The sequence below is a fragment of the Melanaphis sacchari genome, unplaced genomic scaffold (genome assembly GCF_002803265.2).
Source record: "Melanaphis sacchari strain LSU unplaced genomic scaffold, SCAv2.0 Contig304_pilon_pilon, whole genome shotgun sequence".
Lineage (NCBI taxonomy): Eukaryota > Metazoa > Arthropoda > Insecta > Hemiptera > Aphididae > Melanaphis > Melanaphis sacchari.
The window spans coordinates 6,132-27,543 of record NW_020271178.1 but is presented as its reverse complement, the minus strand read 5'-3'; the positions used below and the strand labels follow the sequence as shown (position 1 = coordinate 27,543).

Here is a 21,412-nt window from a genome sequence, read left to right as displayed (position 1 = left end):
ATGCTGCATGTTATTTTTAATATAAATTATGGCTAAACATTCGAGTTCGTTGTGCTATAATTATTTCGCTTTTTATTGAGTTCTAGATGCGTATGCAATAGGTAAATCAAGGTATTTCTCCTTGTTATAAATAGCGCCAAGCTTTTCCGCTCGCGCGTCTAGGGCTGCGCAATATTTTAATTAATCGATTATTTAATCGATAAATGATTAACCGATTGATTTACTTTTCTTAAAAATTGATTAATCGATGTCGATTTAATCTGGTTAATCGAATAGTCGATTAATCGGTTCATTCCATGATTTTTCGACGAACCGTATTAGTATTAGTATTAACTTATTTTATAAGGACTCAAAATTGTCACACATAATTATTAATTATGCAGCGATTTCAACTTAATACCTTCCCATAAAATAAATTATACAATAAATGGCAAGCGTGGAATACCACCGGTCCACCGTCACTCATTTAAGCTCATATAAATCACTCGAAACACAAAGTATTAATAGAGTAGTGTTGGACTTCGGACCTTATGAAATAATAATATATTGTTTAAATTAAATGTAGTTGATGGGTCGATGAATATTGTCACTTTATTATTTTCTAAGTCATTTCTATAAATAGTTACTTAGTATAATAATATTGTAAACATAATGATTATTATAAATATATGATTTGTTATTGGTTCTGGTATTTCGATACATACTTTCATCTTGACACTTGTCTAGTTATTTTGAGTTAAGTCGAGTTTGACGACGATTACGTGACTCGTGAGTTCCGATTTTCATATTTATTTGTAAAGATTATAGAGCACCAATAATTAATAATAATCATCCGTTTAAAATAACAATTCCATGATGAGGAAGTTTGACAAGCATTTAAAACAGGAAAATAGTGTAAGAGTAACATGTTTACTTATGCGATAAATCTATTCAAACCCTGGTTCAAACACCACAAATCTAGAACCATTTAAAGGGGAAACATAAATCAAAGTACATTGAGCTGACCATCCGAAAAGGAGTAACTAGTTTCAATGATTTTGAGTAAGTTCAATTATTTTATATTTAAGGTAATACAAAATAATCCTTTACATATAACTTATAAAACTATAATATCTAATGTTGCCGCCGCAACATAGCATCGTTATTATTATTTATATATATTATTCCGCCCGATCACATACGACATTACATAATAAATTATTTTTATAAATTATTTATTATATTACTAGAATTGTTATCTAGAATTATTATATCTATTATGCAGAGAAAGTATCGGTACTGCATCTGGCCGTGACTCAATGGTTGCGTGCCGCATGTATCGACAGCGCCAAATCTTTGTCTTATGTCGTATGTCATTGATAAAGACCAACGGCGGTTTTTATTAGTATATCTTTGAAATTATCATATTTGTTGCGAAAATCGCTTATTTTAGTATTATTTATATATTGCGTCTTTCCGCAATATTTTTATTGTTACATATTATATTTGTGTGCGCGAATCGCCACTTAATTTTCAAACGCAATTTTTATTTATTTATCAATTTATATATTGAATATTATCTTGTTATGTATCTTGTCTGTGTATTCATATTAGTGGTAGAGGCCAGTAGTCGCACTATGTGCCTTGTAGAGAAAATCCAACAAACAAAAATTGGAATTGTGATTACCGTGGTATTAGTCCCATTGTTATTTCGTAAACTTACTGTTAATTACTAGCATTACATTTTTATCGTAACCTTACAAGTTCATAGTGAATTGTTGGTCAGGTAATTATCATTTGTATTTGGTCAACTACCGCCTTCACCTAGCTAATTTTATTAAAGTTACCTCAATCTTATGATACATGCTGCAGTGGTATGAGTCCTCCTTAGTCAGTGTGCGCGACTGACGTGGCGTTGGCATTGCACTTACAGAACTTTCAAAACCTTCCAACAATGTTCAAATAGACTTGTTGGACATTGTTGGAGTTGTTGGAATTTGTTGAGTCCCTCATTTAGTTATTTGACGTCAAACTTTGTACTGCCAACTTCACCTAGCATTACATTTTTATTAAACGAAAACCTTCCAACAAATCCAAATTTGTTAAAAATGCACAAGGTAAATATTCATCCTAATTGTTTAATTTTTTATCTACATAATTTCTTAAATATTCTGTTAAAGTTCTGTGTGATCTTTCTAAACTACCGTTTGTTTGCGGGTGGAATGGACTAGTATTTCTTTTATTTATTTGTAATAATTTACATACTTCTGTGAATATTTTACCAAAGAAATCGGTACCTTGGTCGGTTGATATAGTTTTTGGTATGACATGCATAGATACAAAATGTGTTACAAATGCTTCCGCAACTGTGTTAGCTTGGTGATTTGGTAAAGGTATTCCCATAGAATATTTTGTTAAATCGTCTTGTAAAGTTAATATGTATGTATTTCCCGATAATGTAGTGACCAATGGGCCAACTATGTCTAAAAATATTTTTTCGAATGGCACAGAACTTGTTGACGTGATAAGCATAGGTTGTTTTATTTTTTTATTTGTGACCTTACCCTTTTGACATGATTCACGATTCTTAACATATTTAATAACGTCTTCTTTTAAAACATTCCAGTTAAACTGTTTTTTTATCTTTTTTATTGTCCTATATATTCCTGCATGTCCCCCAATTACTGAATCGTGACATTGGTTGAATATGATTAATTTTCCTCCTGACTAAATTCTAATTTTGAACAAATAATTATGTCTACATTTGTATTCCGGAATACATATCGAATCATGGCGCGTACCTGTGCCCATTCAAGTCTTTCGTTAAATCCTAATTTATTCGTAGCTAATTTATTCAATGACAGTTCTTCACAGAGTGTTTTTAGATTTAATAATGATAAATACAAGTTTTCGTACGTGTTATTTTGGTTATTCTTCTTTTTTTTTGTTAAAAATATTATGTTCCTATTATTATGTTTAATGTAATTTACTGCCCCCGACGTGTTTACTAGGTGTTAATAACTGATTTCCACCAAATTTTTGTTTTAGTTCGTAATTTATTCCTGACATGAAATTATAGTGTTTGGCTATTTCTAACACTATATGATATTCCTCTGGTGCTTCTATTAAGTTACCATTCACTTCCCGTACATTTTTATTCGTTATTATTTGTGTTTTGAATTTATTCAAAAATACTGGATAACTTTCACCTTTTATTTCATCAACAGTATACATTCTAGATAGTGCGTCTACGTTAACATTTTGAACTCCCGGTTTGTATTTAATTTCATAATCATATTCCTCTAATAGTATTCGCCATCGAGCGAGTTTCGATAATGGATCTTTTAAATTAAATAATCATGAAAGTGCGCGTTGATCGCTTAATATAACACATTTTCTACCGTATAAATATGGTCTAAATATTTTTAATATAAATATTATGGCTAAACATTCGAGTTCGGTTGTGCTATAATTATTTTCGCTTTTATTTAGAGTTCTAGATGCGTATGCAATAGGTAAATCTAATGGTATTTCTCCTTGTTATAATATAGCGCCTAAAGCTTTTCCGCTCGCGTCTAGGGCTGCGCAATTATTTTAATTAATCGATTATTTTAATCGATAAATACGATTAATCGATTGATTTTTACTTTTCTTAAAAATTGATTAATCGCATGTCGATTTAATCGGTTAATCGAATAGTCGATTAATCGGTTCATTCAAATGATTTTTCGACGAACTGTATTAGTATTAGTATTAACTTATTTTATAAGGACTCAAAATTGTCACACATAATTATTAATTATACAGCGATTTCAACTTTAATACCTTCCTAATAATAAAATAAAATTATACAATAAAATGGCAAGCGTGGCACCACCACCGGTCCACCAGTCACTACATTTAAGCCCATATAACCACTGAAACACAAAGTATTAATAGAGTGTAGTGTTCGGACTTCGGACCTTATGAAATAACAATATATTGTTTAAATTAAATGTAGTTGATGGGTCGATGAATATTGTCAATTTCCATATTATTTTCTAAGTCATTTCTATAAATAGTTACTTAGTATAATAATATTGGTAAACATAATGATTATTATAAATATATGATTTGTTATTGGTTCGGTATTTCGATACATACTTCGAGTCTTCGACACTTGTCTAGTTATTTGAGTTAGTCGTGAGTTGTGACGACGTGACCCGTGACTCGTGAGTTCCGATTTTCATATTTATTTAAAAGATTATAGAGCAATAATAATTAATAATAATCATCCGTTTAAAAATACACGATTCATGATGAGTGAAGTTTGACAAGCATTTAAAAAACAGGAAAATGGTGTAAGAGTAACATGTTTACTATGCGATAAATCTTATTCAAACCCTGGTTCAAACACCACAAATCTGTGGAACCATTTAAAGGGAAAACATAAATCAAAGTACATTGAGCTAGACCAAATTCGAAAAGGAGTAACTAGTTTCAATGATTTTGAGTAAGTTCAATATTTATATTTTAATTTGTAATATTACAAAATAATTTTTAATATAAACTTATAAAACTATAATACCTAATGTTGCCGCCGCAACATAGCATCGTTATTATTATTATATATATATATTGCCGCCACCGACCGATCCACACACACACACATAAACATATTTTTCTTTATAAATTTTATTTTTATATTTAATTGTGTTATCTGTGAATTATATAATATTATGCAAAATACGTATCGGTATGCTATCTGCCGCCGCCTGCTCGCCGTTGCGTGCCGTGCAGGTAACACAGCCGCCGTAAATCTTTGTCTTATGTCGTACGTCATTGCATAAAGACCAAACGGCGGTTTTTATATTATATTATTTTTGAATTATCATATTTTGTTGCGAAAATCGCTTATTTTCTAGTATTATTTTATTATATTGCGTGGGCGCTAATCGCAATATTTTTATTGTTATATTATTATATTTTGTGTGCGCGAATCGCCACTAACTTTTATATTTATATTGTGTGCGAAAATCGCAATTTTGTTTTATTTATTTTGTTTGTGCTCGAATAGCCAATGTTTATATTTATTTGAACATTTTTTTATCTTTCTTTTTTATGTATTTCTATTTTGTATTTTCTGTGTCTGTGTATTAATTACCATTTATATAGCTAGGTAGCAGCTGGCCAGCAGTGCGCCGACAAACTGTGAGTTTTTGTTATTATCTATTTATTATATATTTATATTTATAATTGAGCCAAAATGGCTAATTATTATTATTATTATTATTTTATTATAGCTCTAATAGCTATCCGTTTTTAATATTTATTATTATTATATTATTAAAGCTCTAATAGCCACTTTATATTATTATATTACATTTTGTTGTCTGGCTCTAATAGCTGTTCTTTTACTACATTTTCACCTGTTGGGCCAATAGGGCCGTAATTTATTTAATATATTATTATTTTATATTCTACTATATATATTTTTTCATCTACCGTAACAGAGTTACCTGATTGTCCTTATTTTTTAAGTCATACACACAAACATATATACACACAGACACGCACCACCCACACACTAGCACACACAGGATTTGCTCGGCGAACTTGTCCACTTCCTGTTGAGTGCTATACACATATATACACATTACACACATACACAGGTCGGTCGGTGTGTGACCGTATAATAGCGTAATAATATTTGGTGACCGGGCGCGCATACTTATTATTAGATGCTCCCGGCCCGTACACCTAATGTAATTTTAATTCAACCTCGAGTTAAAAATTTACCGTGTAAAATATATGTAATATGGACTATGGAGTGTTAATTTTTTCTACATTACTTAAATACTTATAAATAGGACTTGGATTTATAATTTATATGTAAATACATATTTTTACTATGACTTGATAAATTAATTTAGGTAAGTGATTAATTCGTTTCAAGCAATTTCCAATAAAATTAACAATATTTTATTTTACATATTTTACATTTTTTGTCATTTATAAAACAATTTTTTCAGGAATTTTTTTTTTTTAATTTTATATTTTTCATATTTTAATTTTTTTTATCATACATATATAAAGCGATTTTATATTACATAATATGTAATAACAAATATATATAATAGATACAATTATATATTTACATATTTTGATTTTTTTAATACATATAAATCCAAGCCCTACTTATAAATATTTATATTCATTACTATTTTTGAACATGTTTAAACCAAATATTACATTTCTAAACACATTTGTTCATTTACTATTTATAGTTATGTTTAGTATTTGTTGTGAATAGTTTTGAATTTTTGATATAGTATAAAATTAATACGCTACATATTAAATTATGATCTGAAAGTATTACTCATCAAACTAATTTTATACAAACTAACTGATAACATTTTTACTGTATAGGTTCTACAACTTTTTTTGATTTTTTTAGAAAATCTTGTTTCCTAATTATAATTTCATTTAAATGTTTGATTTACCCAGCAATTATTTTCGTTATATTTTATTGATATATCTTATTGATATAATATTATGTCTCTGTGATTTGTATTAATATACAACATTTTGGGTTTAATTCTAGCGATTTAAACGAAGACAATAATTTGATTATAACTCCATCTTTTTCAAACTCAGATTCCTTAAATTCATTTTCACATTTTTCATAACAATCATCAAGTAGTTCTGCTTCTGCAAATATAGTTCAAGAAACAAGTTGTCTTAAACAAATAAAAATGAGCCAATTTACTATAAACAAAGCCACAAAAATAAGATGGACAATGCTTTAGCATATTTTATTGCGACAAGTATGATGCCCTATAACTTAGTAGAAAAAGAAGGATTCCAAACATTTGTAAGAGCTTTAAATCCAAGCTATAAATTACCATCTAGAAAAACGTTGACTGAATCAAGAATACCCGAATTATACTTAGAAACTCGTGCTAATGTAGGTAATATTATAAAAATGTTGATTTTGTTATCGTTAACAACGGATTATTGGACATCTACTTCTAACCAACCATTCATTGCACTTCCATGTCATTTTATAAATTCAAATTCGAGTTTAAGCTCTGCTTGTTTGGGTTGTATTGAGTTATCGGAAGATTACACGGGAGATAACATTGCTGATATTCTCCATATGTTACTTTTAGACTATGAAATTCCAGAATGGAAAATATGCTCAATGACAACAGACCATGGTTCTAACATGATAAAAGCCGTTAATAATATGAAAATATCACACGTCAACTGTTTTGACCATGCACTCAATATAGCAGTATCGCGGATTTTGAAAATGGAAGAAGTGATGACCGTGATTGAAAAAGTTAAAGGCATCCATAATATATTTGCCCATAGTTGGAAAACTGTACGTGAAATGGAAATAATCCAAGTCAAATTTGGTTTACCACAGAAGAAATTTCCGTCATTTTCTAAAACACGCTGGTGGTCTGTATTAGAGTTAATGAATACTATAATTGAACAGGAACTTAGCCTCACTAGTTTTTTACGTGGATATAAGAATGGTGAATTCAAAAAATTATGTCTTCGAGAAAATGAAATCGATATATTGAAAAATTTGAGCTCAGTGTTACGACCAATACGGGAGATTACCGATAATTTAGCAGCGGATTCCTATGTTACAGGCTTAGCAATATTTCCAATCATCTCATCATTGAATTCCAAACTGGCGGATGCACTAGAAAGATCTAATGTTGTCACTTAAATTAATTTTGATGATGACGAAAGCGACAATTTGCAAAATAATAATTTAATTAAAAAATGTATGAAATAGTTATTGGTGTTCTTAATCAACGTTTTAACAATAATGAAACATTAATGCTATGTAGTATTGTTGATCCAAGATTTAAAGTTGAATATATAGATAATTTGCCGTATGTTAAAACTTTATTGATCGAAATGTGTAAAAGCACATTTAAAGCTCGGCAACAATCAAAAGATGATGGGAATCAAATGGACGGTGTTTGTGCAAAAAGGCTCATGTTAGAAAACACGATTTTACAATAGACGTAAAAAAACGTGTATTGGCCATTTAAAACAATAAATGAATGATTTTTTTTTTACAAATAGGTAATTTAAACATCTAAACTTTGAATAATTAAGTATTACATACCTTAAGTATTTAAATCATTATTATAATTGACTTATGCCCATGTGCACGAATATATTACAACCACTTTTACGACTTGTGCCCTTTTTCGCAAAAAAAAAAAAATTTAAAAGATACCAATGTGCCATTCAAAATAGTACCTATATAATAATATTTTGATTTATCCAGTGTTATCATAGTTTTAGAATTTTTAATTTTTTTTTTTTACTAAGCCTAAATGATTAATTAATTAACAAATAACTCATTTTTATTAATTATTTATTAATGATATTAAATTGGTAGGTATAATAAAAATGAACAAAATTTTTTATAGCAAGCAATGTACTTAATTAATTTATTTTTCAGGTTTAATAGTTAAAAATAAAAATAAATAACAAACTTTCATAGTTTTTACACAAATAAAATTATAAGCAAATAAGACTTTATAAGAAAAAAAATAGTAAAATATTACAGTTTAAACATTTAAAAATACAAATTATAATTGTTAATAATAATACCTAGTTTAACCCTAAACTTGGCAAGAATAAAAAAAACATATGAAAATTCTGTAATATTATCATTTTCACTAATTAAGACCCGTAGATTTCATTTTTGACGTTTTTTTTTTTCAGTTAACAGTTTTTGAAATATTGTTTGTATCTTTAAGGATACATTACTCCATCAATGCTAATTTGATAATTGTATCTCCAAGGATACAGTACCTAAGTCACCCTAGTTTGATATTTGTCTCTTTAAAGATACAGTGCCTCGTTTAACCTAATTTATTATTTGTATCTTTAAAGATACATTATCTAATCGTTGCTAATTTGACACTAAATAATTATTGTCAAATCCGTTTTTTCAAAATCAATATTATTTAAAATGTTATAATTAAAATAATTAAATACAATTAAGTTTACTTTAATATAACATTTATTTATTTTTCAATATTATATTTAATATTATACATAATAATAATACAATAGTCTTTTATTATATAAACCACTTTAAGTTGAAGTAATTAACTAATACAATTAATAATAAATATAAAATAAAGTTTTTGCTTGTCTTGCACATTTTTTTAAATAAAATATTAATAGCTTATTTAATATAAAAAAAAAACAATATTAACATATATAAATGTTTAGATATAACTTGTAGTACAAAAAAAAGTATATATATTTAAATAAAAAAAGTAAGTCTTCAATATTGATGCATTATTCAGCTTTGTGAAATGAATAAAAACAATTTCTTTCTTTTGTTAAGCATAATCTTAATGAACACTTAGAACAACTAAAAACCGTTTGACCTTTAGTACAGTATGTACAACGTCCTTTGGTATTATAAATTGGAAAATGATCTATATTATTATATTATCAAAACGACTTTCTTTGGTGGGGCCTCTATTGGCATGGCTTTGCGTTTACGTTTTGATAATATTAGGTTAGTTGATGGTCGACCAATACTTGATTGCGCTAGAAGTGATTTTGCGATTTCATATCGGAAATGTTTAAGTTGTAGGATTCCTTGTTGGTTATTATTCAATTGTGAATAATGTCTTCTATATAAAAGCCATGCGTTATTGACACCAATGTCTAGAAGCTGTGAAAAAATTGCAAGATACCACCTGTGCGATTTAATACCTGTACGGTACAATGAAACGAACATGTCTGCCAGATCTACACCACCCATATGAGAATTGTATTCCTTGATTACTTTTGGGCATTTCACATTAACTTTTTCCTTTTTATTTTTATCATATCGACTAACAGTTTCTGAAGGTGCTGATGTTGAAATATATGAATTAACTATAGTGACGCATTTGTTATCGGCCCATTTTACTACTGAAATTTTATTTTTATTGTCAGATTTTGTTTCATAGCTTCCTCTTCCTTTTTTTAGTAGTGGTTTATCTGCTATAATATTACAACCACGTAAATGGTTTTGTTGAATTGTGCCAAGACTAAGAATGCCAAATGATTTTCTTAAATATGTTACAAGTTCTAAGGAAGTAAACCAGTTATCAAAACATACTACACTAAGTGGTTTACTGGGAATAGATTTGCATAACTCAATAATTACTTTTTGGCCTAAACCAAAATACATATTTTCGTATTCTGTGAATGATGTTCGATGGAATGTATTTTCACCGCCATAAGGTAAAAAATCATACACAAAACCATCTATTCCCGATCGGACAAACATTTTGAATCCCCATTTTTTCGGCTTATTTTTTATATATTGCCTTCTCGTACCCGCTTTAATCCCTTTATAGGGAATCATCATTTCATCTATAGAAAATTGGGACCCTTGATCAATTTCCAAACAATTTTTCCTTACGTGTTCCAAAATTGGCCTAACTTTATAATAACGATCTTCGGTATTTTATAACGAATTGTCTACAAAATGTAAATTTCGGCGTAATAATTGAAATCTTTTCAAGTTCATCACATCAGTAATCTTATTGTAACTAAAATTTATTGACCAATAATCTGTATATGCTGGCATAGAAACAATACCCATGATTAATTGTATTCTAATAAAATGTTTTATTTCATTTATATCGGTGTCGATGAGTATAGATTTTTGACTTCCATACAAATTCGTATTTTCTACAATTATATTAAATATTTCTGGCTTAAAAAATAAAGAAAAATATTCAATAGGAGCCAATACATTATCTGGTTTATTTTTAAACACATTAGAAGGAATATCTACAGGATACTTGAAATTATTTGACCACTTAAAAGTCATCTTTTGTTTTTTTTTGTTTGAAGAAGTAGAAATAATTTTCGGAGGTTCCACGGATTGTACAAAGGATGATGGAACTGAATCAAACGAATCTACACGTTCAGCTTATCTAACTGACTTTCTAGGTCCAGAAGATGATGCTGTTGAGTTATGGGACAAATGAGAATTGGGAGATATAATAGATATTGGCGTACTTGATAAAATTAAATTATTACTATCTTGATTACACATATTTACTGGTTCAGCAGATGTACATACATTTTCAGGTATGGGGCACAAATCTAATGGTAAAATGTCATTGCTTTGTAAAAAATTTTATTCTGGATAAAAATAAGTATCTAAATTTACCCCAGCATCATCGTAAATTGGTAAATCGTCTACATTTTTTATAATTTCTTCAAGGTCCCGAACTGTAGGGGCACTTGATGTACCACTATTACTATCATAATCGGGGTCAGATAAATGTGTGTTATCAATTTTTGGAATAGGTACTTCTAACTCTTCTTCACTATCAGAACTTTCTGAATCTAAGGGTGATAATACAGCCATCATCATCTTTTTTGTTCTACTTGAAACGTTACGATGCATTTCTCTAAGAAAATAATAATGAAGAACTATTTAAAATGAATTAGATATGTAGAACAAGTACGAGTAATATAGGGCAATATCATTAATTTCAGAATAAGAGACTATGTATCTTTTTAGATACAGTAAAACATTTCGGGCTAGCAAGTAATGTATCTTTTTAGATACAATAACAAATTTTGGAGTAGGAAGCCATGTGTCTTTTTGGATACAGTAACACATTTCGGAGTACAAAGCACAGTGTCTTTTTGGATACACAATATTTTATGCTAAAGTAACTAAATAAATAACTAAGTGATCAACTTTATTTGAGTAAAAATAAAATATATAGACGTACCTGAAGAAGTTTCAATAATTATTTTGAATCAGAACCGCTTTAAAGCTATGGATTAAATGAGATAAAAATAAGTCAGCAGCTAAAAATATTAAAACAACTGATAGTACATTTTTAGATAAAGCATAATAGATAAAGTATGGCACGAAAAGCTGTAAATTGGTAACAATAATGATAGTGGACATCCAAAGACATTATAAAATATAATAGTCAATATAATATATTTTATATTTACGATAAAATTATAGTTCTTATATGATGTATCTTAAAAGATACATCGCCAAGTTTAGGGTTCAGAGCTGCCATCTTCAGAAGATACAATCGGATCTTGGACATCGGTTTTTGATTTTAAGCTTTTGTAAAAATCGTGATACACATCTGGTATTAAATTTAATAGAGAAAGAAGATCTTTTTTTTTTCTCTTCAGATATTGCAAGTGTTGTACATATATGCTTGAGGTAATAAAGAACTTCTTACATTTTTACGAGCCATGTTCATGTAAATAAAATCATCTTCTGTTCTTAATGATTTTTTGTATTGTACCATAGTACTGTTTTCTTTTGTGTACCTAAGCCATTTTACATCACAAAAAACAAATGCATTACCAGTTTCATCTTTTTTTTTTATTTGATATTTATTTTTTAACAGGCTATTAAAATCAAAGTAATCATTTTATTTCATTTCAACGACTGTAAATTTATCTTTTCCTGCCCAACTTATTAATTTTGCCCAATCGTGGAGATGGTTTATAGGGAAAGGATAACGTTTACGAGCTTTTTCAATGCGGGTGTGGTCAGAGTCGCATTCCATCTTTATATGCCCAGGCACCATAAATTTATGATCAATGGTTTTTATTTTATCTTGATGCTCTAAAAAATAAATACACATGGCTATAATTATGCTATTCTTATTCTGCCCTGGACAACAATCGCTATACATTATGACATGCGAAATATCTGATGACAAACTTTTCAAATAATGAAATAGGGGCGAACCAATATCATTTGCCCCTCGTTTGGCTAATGTTTCATTCCAAACACAACATACAGCTTTTGAGGTAAAAGTGTTATGGACAGTGAAATTATGTCCATAACTATCTTTTATAAAAAACAACCGACGATTCTAGAGATGGAGTAGGAAGACATTGCTGGAGGTCAAAAGCAATAACACATGTATTCTCTGTATATGTAGAAATATCATTTCTTTTCGAATTAAAAGCTTCTTCAGCTTCAGCGTGATGTAGTGTTTGTTGATTAGTTAGTATGGTTTTTTGTTCATTAGAGCAATTAGTATTTTTAATTTGGATTTTTAACCTGTCGCAACAAGAACAGGTATCTTTTTGGGATTTTTTACTTTTAGACCTGACAACTTAAAATATTTTACGTATATTGAGCGGCTTACTGGGTTTTTAACAGTTTTAATATATTCATTATAGGCAAGTTGCAACGCGAAATATGGAGGTAATATACTTTTTACTGGTTTCTTGACTGCAATAATGACTCTCATAAGCTGGAAGTTGATTTATATGATCAATAACACATTTAAGAACTTCAGTAGTTATTTTTTTGCGAGGTTCTGCCCTTCCCCTTTTATCAGGTGTACACCGACTGACAGGAGAATCAACATTTTTTGAACAAATAGTTCTAAAAGGGTGATATTCGTTTATTATTATTTTATTTAATACTCGGAAATGTACAACTGTTCTAAATTTTTCTTCTTGACTCGTGTTAAGTTTCTTTTTAACTAATAATAAAGGTGCATTCCTTTTCATCAAAGGAGGGTTCAATAATATTGTCGTTTTCCATTTGTTTTATTTATTTATTTATTTCCTCTATCTGTTAGTGTGGTAATCTATATGGTCTCTCTTTGTTCACTATCCATTAGGACTGTTCGATTATTTTTTTTACCACTCGATTATTACTTGGACGTTTTAATCGATTATTTCGATTAATCGAAAATTAATATTCAAACCGATTAATTTATTTTTTTTAATGACTGATTAACCGATTAATCGAAAATTTTATATTCAAACCGATTAATCGATTTTTTTTTATTATGGATAAATTGATTCCTTAACTTCCACAAAATTTTAAACAAGATTTGCAGGATGACATGTAGACGTCTACTTTAATATTACTCTTAATACATTTCAAATCATTGAACTCAGAATATCATATTAGCACAGATTTAAATATTTAATCTATATTATATGAGAAGTTCTCATTGAGAACATTACATATTTTAAGGATAATCTGACATCTGAGTCATAGTTTTTAAAACTAAACAATAACTATAACAATATAAATTATAAATAATAATAATTTGTGAGTACTTTTTTAAATTTTGTTGTGTAATAATGTATAAAGTATATTATGATTATAATTCATTATATATGTAACAGCTTGTTTATTCCATTAAAAGTCTAAAGAATAATTTACTTAGCAACATAAATTATACTACTATGGCTGTATGAGGATAATTGTTGACAGGAAATAGGAATAGGCAACCATAATAAATGAGACTGTTTTTTTCATCTTAACTGTGACTTTTTTAATTTAAACATAGAAATATAGAATAGTAAATATTCTATTAAATTATCAAAATTATTTTTATATACATATTGCCATATCATATAATAAGTTTAGCTAAAGCTTGAGTTATTTATTATATTTAAAAAATTAAAACTTATACAAATAAAACATAAAATGTATCTTTATTATAATAATATTAATAATATAATAATTAAAACATACCCAATGTCTTTTTGGGTGTAAACAAACAAATAACAATAATAATATTTTAAAAATTAAAAGGATTTGGAACAAATTTTTTGTTCATCGATAAATAAATAAGTTGAGAACAATGATCTTCAGTAAGTGATGCCCTCTGATCAGTAACTATGTTACCTGCACGACTAAATACCCTCTCCGAGGCCACGCTAGTAGCTTGTATACACATCAATTTATTTGCCATTACTTTCAAAAATGGAAACATTGTTCCACTTAGATGCCACCATGTCACTGGACTCTGTTCAAAGTCAATTTTTGGTAGATTCAAATATCCATTTATCTCATTTTCTACTTTATCGCCAATAGATAGTTCCTGGATAGAAAGAATACAAAACAGCACACATAATATAATACTAATACATATACATAAAAATAACTATTAAAATAATGAAAATGTATTTTATGTTATTTAATTAAAACTATATACAATATAGATAAGTTATACTGGTTATAGTCTATATGTATAAGTATAATGTACAAATGGTGTATAATAAAAAAATCAAATATGTACAAATTGTATGTTTTTAAAAAATTATTATGGTAGAAATGAATAAAATAACTATGTTTATAAATTATAGTATAGTATAGAATAATATTACTATAATTTAATATAGGTGTACTTAAATTAATATTTTGCTTTACTAGGTATAGAATTTCCTTACCGTATAAGTAGATTCTGTCGATTGTAGATCATAACTTGTGTCAAAAATTGCAGAGAGTCCAGTTGATTTTGATTTTTTTGGTGGAGACTCTAAACTTGATTCTGATTTTGATAGAGAATATTGCCATGTACGTATACATTCTTCTTTTAGAATTTTCTTGAATGATTCTAAATCAATTGAAGTATGTTCGAATCGTTCGATATCAATTCTATCCAATTTGAATCTTGGGTCCAAAGCAGTACACATTTTTAATATAATATTATTGCCATAACGATTAGTGAATACAGTCATCATTGTTTCTAGCATTTTTTTTTTCAAAACTAAACAAACTCTATTTTCTTCAGTAAGTACTTGTTCATCAACTCCTAACAATTTTTTCAGTATCATATTAACTACAGGTAATATGGCTGATGCCGTAACATAAGACTCGCCTGCTAAATTATCAGAAATTTTGCGAATTGGACTTAATGTTGAAATAACTGTTTTTAAAATTTCAATTTGGTGTTCATCAATCATTCTATCTTTAAACGCTCCTTTGTTGTATGTTCTCAAAAATGAAGCAAGAGGAAGTTCTTGAGATAAAATTACTTCTATGAGGTCCAATAAAGACCACCATCTAGTCTTTGAGTAAGATGGAAACTTAACAGTTTTTAGCCCATATCGCTGTTGTTCTATAGCCATTTCTTTAACTGCCTTCCAACTGTATGCAAAAATATTTTGTATTGCCCTAACATTATTAATTGAAACTTTAACTTCATCCAACTCAAATATTCTTTTAACCGCTGTGTTAAAACTGTGTCCAAAACAAGGAACATGTGGTATTTTCAAGTTTTCAACAGCTTTCAGTACATTTGCACCATAGTCTGTTGATATAGCTCCAATGCTAGCATCAATATCACAATTGTATTCTAATAACTGTAGCTGAATAGCACTTGCTAGATTGTCTCCCGTATGACTTTCAGAAAGCTCTTGACATCCCAAGCATATAGAAACTGTAACATAAAAGCAATGCATTAGAAACTAGTAAACTTTTAAATAATTATTATTAAGAAATCATTATTATTTACCTAGATTAAACTGTTTGTCCAAAAAATGGCAAGTCAGTGCCAGAAAAGGCTTATTGCATACTGATGTCCAGCAATCTGTAGTTAATGACAAAAATGTAGTAGTTGATACTATATTTTGTACTATCAACTTTGTTTCTTGATAAAGATCTGGAATTCTTTTGTTGGTAAGGGTACTCCTACTAGGCAAACGATAACTTGGATTTAAGGCACGAGTATAAGCCTTGAAACCTTCTTTTTCGACTATATTATAAGGCATCATATCTACAGCAACAAAATATGCAAGAATTTTATCTAGCTTAAGTTTATTGGACGGTGTCAGAGTAAATGATGTCATCATAGTCTGTTTTGTATGTAGTTTTGTTTTCTCAATCGTATTAGAAGAACTATTAACAACTTCATCACAAACATTTGCCAGTGGTAATGAATGTGATGAACACGATGATGAAGTTGATCCATTTAAAGTGTTAGTATCTTGTGAAGTGGTAAATCTAAAAAGAAATTCTATTATTATACAATATTACAACTGAAGGTTAAGAAGGTGTAAGTACATTGGTTGCATATTTGCATTAATCTTTTTACTTTTTAGTTTTTAAAGTTACCTATGGGTATGGTGACCAGAAGTACTATTTTTCATAAGATTGTTTCATAGGATTTTTTGATGCAAGTCCTAGTGTCATTAAAAATAGTGTTAAGTATATGAAATTGTCATCTTTTTTTGAAAATATTATGAGTTACTACATGATTATAATTTTATATAATTTGGTAGTAATTTATTTTTTATGGTTTGAGCTAATGCAATCTAATTGGTTGTTGGCATAGTTAATTTAGTTTGTTAATGTTTCCTAAATTTCAACAAAGTTTTGTATTAATTTATTTAAATTTTACACTTGGAATTTTTACCTTTAAAAAATAACTAAAATATTTATACTTTAGTTTAAGTTTACTTAAATTTCATAGAATTGTAATCATAATGACACACATCTATTGAGTTGACATAATAATTTAAATAATTAGTTTTTTAGTAAGTACCTAGGTAGGTAATAATAATAATTAAAAAAAAAACAATTTTTGTAGAAGGAGATGACATAATATGGTCTATATTATGGACTAAATGGGTATATGCATTGGCAATTACGACAGAGGAGAAGCTAAGTTTTAAAATGTACTTACTTTTTTAAATATTTATATCTGGTCACCATACCTATGGGCTACAAGTGTACAAGTACAAATACATAGACTACGAAAGTACAAACTATCACCTATCTATTTAATTGAAAAATATTTCATAATTAACATGGAAACCATTCATTGCTTAATTTACATCAAAATGTATTTAATATAGGTACTATCACAAATGGCGGAATATTAGCTAGGTATTATTTACTATTTAGTAGGTAAACCGTAAACAAAATACTTACAGGTCAAACATGTCGGAATTGTCGGATGGTCCGAGCTCACAATTTTCAGTTCCTCGTTTTTGTTTATCGAGTTCATGATACTTTCCTTTGTGGGATTTTTTGAGGTGGTTCCACAAATTTGTTGTATTTGAACCCGAGTTTGAAAAACTTTTAAAACACATATCACAAGTCGCCCTGTATCCACATTCGGACTTAGTGAAAACATTCCACACTAAGCTCATCTTCGAGTGAAATCGATAATAGTTAGGTAATAAATAATAATGAAAATGTAATAATTTTTAACTCAGTACAATGCACGAAAGACGAAACCGGAATACGAATAATAGAAATAGAATATTACGAAAACGAAATATAAATGACTGAATACTGATAGCAATATTAGTGTAAAGTAAACACGAACACATAAAATGGAACAGAATACAAAATTCCCATAGTGCTAAAAATAGAATTTCATTCGAACCGTCTGAACAACGATTATTGATACGGCATAAATATTTGATTATACAAAAAATTTAAAAATATGATTACATTATTTTACGATTAATCGGAAATTCGATTAATTGATTAATTGCAAATTCGATTAATTGATTAATCGAATTTCGATTATTTGGCGATTAATCGCATTTTATAAAAACTGTAAAACAAAATAATAATCGCAATAATCGATTAATCGAAATAATCGAACAGCCCTACTATCCATATGCCAACTTCAAATTAATTTTTTTATTTTATTTACGCGGTTTGTTTTATTATTCTGGTCGGTTGTCGGTTGCGTACCATATTCGAACTCATAATCCTATCTAATTTTATTTAAATCATTTATTGTTATATTCTGTGGTTCCTCAGGTATATTTAACATACTTATTAGTATTTCTTCGTTAAATACAGTGTTTATAATATTTCCACAAAAAATTAAATACTATGATGCAGTTGACAAAACTTTTATTGAATATCTAGAAGCCAAAAAAGCGAAAATTGATCGTGATCCCGCGATCGCAATACTAAACAAAATAAAAAAAACTGAAGCACTCAAAATGTTCCTTTTAAGCATGATACCAGATCTAGAATTAATGAACGATGATCAAATACGAACATTTAAACATACATGTCTTCAAACAATTGATAACATCTTGTCTCTAAATTCCTATATCAATTATTCTCCTGTAGCATCAGTTGACAAACTAGTATCTCAAGCAACTGCACACAGATCATATTCAGTAGAAACACCTCATACATCTAGAAGTGTGAGCGACTCAGCTAGTGTTACTCATATACCATAATATGAATCTCTAGAAACATCTGAAAACAGTCAAATCACTGCTGCAGATAAGTATTACAACGTAGTTAAGGAAGCTTTTACAGAGAACTACAAACCATACAATACACATCAAAGCTTACAATGAATTTCAGAACTACGTCGCCCTCGTGCCAAAAGTGACCAAGTGTTTTTTTTAAAGTTTTGAGTAATATCAGTTTTAAAGTTGAGCACTTATTTAAAAATCGGCAATTTAACCAATGTTTATGAATTTGATACCAATAAAACCGCAATAGTATACTTAACACTACAGTATACTAGTTTTACTCAATAATTATTACTATTGTTACTAAATTATAAATTACTTACTTAATTTTATGGTAAAAAGTGACCAAGTGATTATGGTTTTATTTGGTCATTTAAAAAGTGACCAAGTCACAAATATAATACACTTAGTCATTAGTTTTTTATCATGTTTTAAATGAGAGTTACTGCATTAATATTACAATAATTTGTATACATAAACGTAATTTAAACAACAAACTTTTATTTTTACTTTATTGTTGCAATATAGTTAACATAAGAAACTTAACATTATTATTATTTTCATATTATGAAATAAAATAACAACCTTATTATTACACAACAAAAAACAAAAAATAAATCTTTTAAATAACTAGAAATAAACAAAAATAATTAATAACATAATAATGTTATATCACTTTTATAACAAATTAGTTAAGGATTTGAAAATAAAGATTAAACTTAATAAAATGATGAATACAAAATATCTTTATGAAAAAAAAAACACTTTGTAAATTAAAATTAATTACTTGATAAACTTAACAGCACCTATTTATAATATTCAGTCATTAATTTGAATCATTTTCCGATTCAGATAGTATCACAGTCTCTTTCTTTTTGGAACATGAAGGTATACTTTTATACCATTCATGGAATTCTTCTGGTATAGCTTGAGTTTTACATAATTTCATTAAATCATTTTTTTTAAGTTCTGATATTGGTAGGGGTTTGGCATACAAGTTTTTCAAATTATCAGGAAACTTTGTTGGCCTACCCTTTACACTAATACGTATAATATAAAACTCCTTATCAAAATAATTATATTTGAACTGAATTACACCCCTCATATTTTTTTCATATTTCAAAACTTTAATCTTTAACCAGTTTACTTTATTATCTTGCATATCATAGGAACGATTTTTTATTATCATATTTGCTAAGCTTTTTAAATCCAAAAAATCTGTGTACTTCAGTTCTTGCACTGTGTAGTTGGAACATTTTTTGTTGTGTCTATTTGAACGAACAAGACGACAAATGGTTAGCCAATCATGCATAGTGTACACTGGAACATTTTTTTTGGCCGACTTTATAGTGCTATGCATGCTGTTTACTTCCATGCAGGAATGTCCGCTTTCCATAAAATTGTGTGTTATAATTTCGATCCTTGAATGGGTGACAATATATAGAAATAAAGCTGCTATAAACTGGTTTCGATTTTGACCACTACATGTATCGGAATACAAGGATATTTCTGTTATATTTTCAGAGAGCTGCTAAATCCATTTAAATACAGCGGTACCAATTTCAGAGCTTCCCTTTTGTCCATTTAGTTCCGTCCACAAAAAACAAAAACCACGGTTTGGTGGTGCAGCTTCGTACAATGTTAAATTATAGGTACATATTTTTCTACTATAATACATACTGGACACATCAGAGCTTGGGATTTGTAAAACACTTTGTAGATCAAAGGTTGCACTACAAAAATTATTGTTATTAGATTATTAGAAGCTTTTTCCTCGTCAAATTGTTTAGCTGAAAAAGATTCATCTCGCCTGCGTATATGGTTTTCATAGTTATTAACTATTTGTTCTTCTTGTGGTTTGCTTAACTTCTTATATCGCACTACCAGTACAATAAGGCCACATGTCAGAAAAATTGACTATTGAGATATATATATCCCTGAATTCGTTTTTTTTTTCTGATTTTTTTGATAGTGGCGCTATCTACCTCCTATTTGATTACAATGTATAGTTATTGAAAGAAACTTATTGTACTGAGGATGTATGTAAGGCGGCTTAGTGCAATACAGCCATAAATTGAAGTATTTATATTTCATTCAAAATTTATAAAAATAATCGGAGCAATAACGCCGTATATGCATATGTGGCGTTATTGTCTTAGAACTAATAAATATTATCGGAGCAATTAGGCCATATTATACTGATAATATTGTTGCGTCCGTTATGTCAACGTCGATACATATATCAACGTAGAAATAGAAATACTAATGTTTGCAAGTTAAAAGATTAAGTCTTTATTTAATACAATTAACTCGTACAAGAATACAATTTTATAAGCACAAGATGGTGTGAGTGGTGTTACGACCTGCCTCTGAAATACTGATAGACGAGACCGTGAGTGGTGTTACGACCTGCCTCTGA

The 21,412-nt window shown here is 28.5% G+C and overlaps 3 protein-coding genes across 3 annotated transcripts; 1 reads left to right on the top strand and 2 right to left on the bottom strand.

Annotated features, from left to right (window-relative positions):
• The first annotated feature begins 6,751 nt into the window (after positions 1-6,751).
• Positions 6,752-7,702, top strand: LOC112596161 (zinc finger BED domain-containing protein 1-like). Its single transcript, XM_025341654.1, has one exon. It carries the CDS (start codon positions 6,752-6,754, stop codon positions 7,700-7,702), a length of 951 nt encoding a protein of 316 aa, XP_025197439.1.
• A 1,752-nt stretch (positions 7,703-9,454) lies between these two features.
• Positions 9,455-10,372, bottom strand: LOC112596160 (piggyBac transposable element-derived protein 3-like). The gene has a single exon (XM_025341653.1). It carries the CDS (start codon positions 10,370-10,372, stop codon positions 9,455-9,457), a length of 918 nt encoding a protein of 305 aa, XP_025197438.1.
• A 4,165-nt stretch (positions 10,373-14,537) lies between these two features.
• LOC112596164 (zinc finger BED domain-containing protein 1-like) lies at positions 14,538-18,084 on the bottom strand. The gene is made up of 4 exons (XM_025341658.1): positions 17,693-18,084; positions 16,275-16,762; positions 15,208-16,199; positions 14,538-14,858 (listed from the first exon to the last, which is right to left on the bottom strand). Exons 1-4 carry the CDS (start codon positions 17,911-17,913, stop codon positions 14,556-14,558), a joined length of 2,004 nt encoding a protein of 667 aa, XP_025197443.1. The 5' UTR covers positions 17,914-18,084; the 3' UTR covers positions 14,538-14,555.
• Positions 18,085-21,412: the final 3,328 nt, after the last annotated feature.

Coding starts and splice junctions, on each gene's coding strand:
- LOC112596161 (XM_025341654.1), top strand. CDS start 6,752: ATGGACAATGCTTTAGCATATTTTATTGCGACAAGTATGATGCCCTAT.
- LOC112596160 (XM_025341653.1), bottom strand. CDS start 10,372: ATGATGATTCCCTATAAAGGGATTAAAGCGGGTACGAGAAGGCAATAT.
- LOC112596164 (XM_025341658.1), bottom strand. CDS start 17,913: ATGAGCTTAGTGTGGAATGTTTTCACTAAGTCCGAATGTGGATACAGG. Junction 16,763..17,692: donor AATTCCGACATGTTTGACCT/GTAAGTATTTTG, acceptor ATTTCTTTTTAG/ATTTACCACTTCACAAGATA. Junction 16,200..16,274: donor GGACAAACAGTTTAATCTAG/GTAAATAATAAT, acceptor TTTATGTTACAG/TTTCTATATGCTTGGGATGT.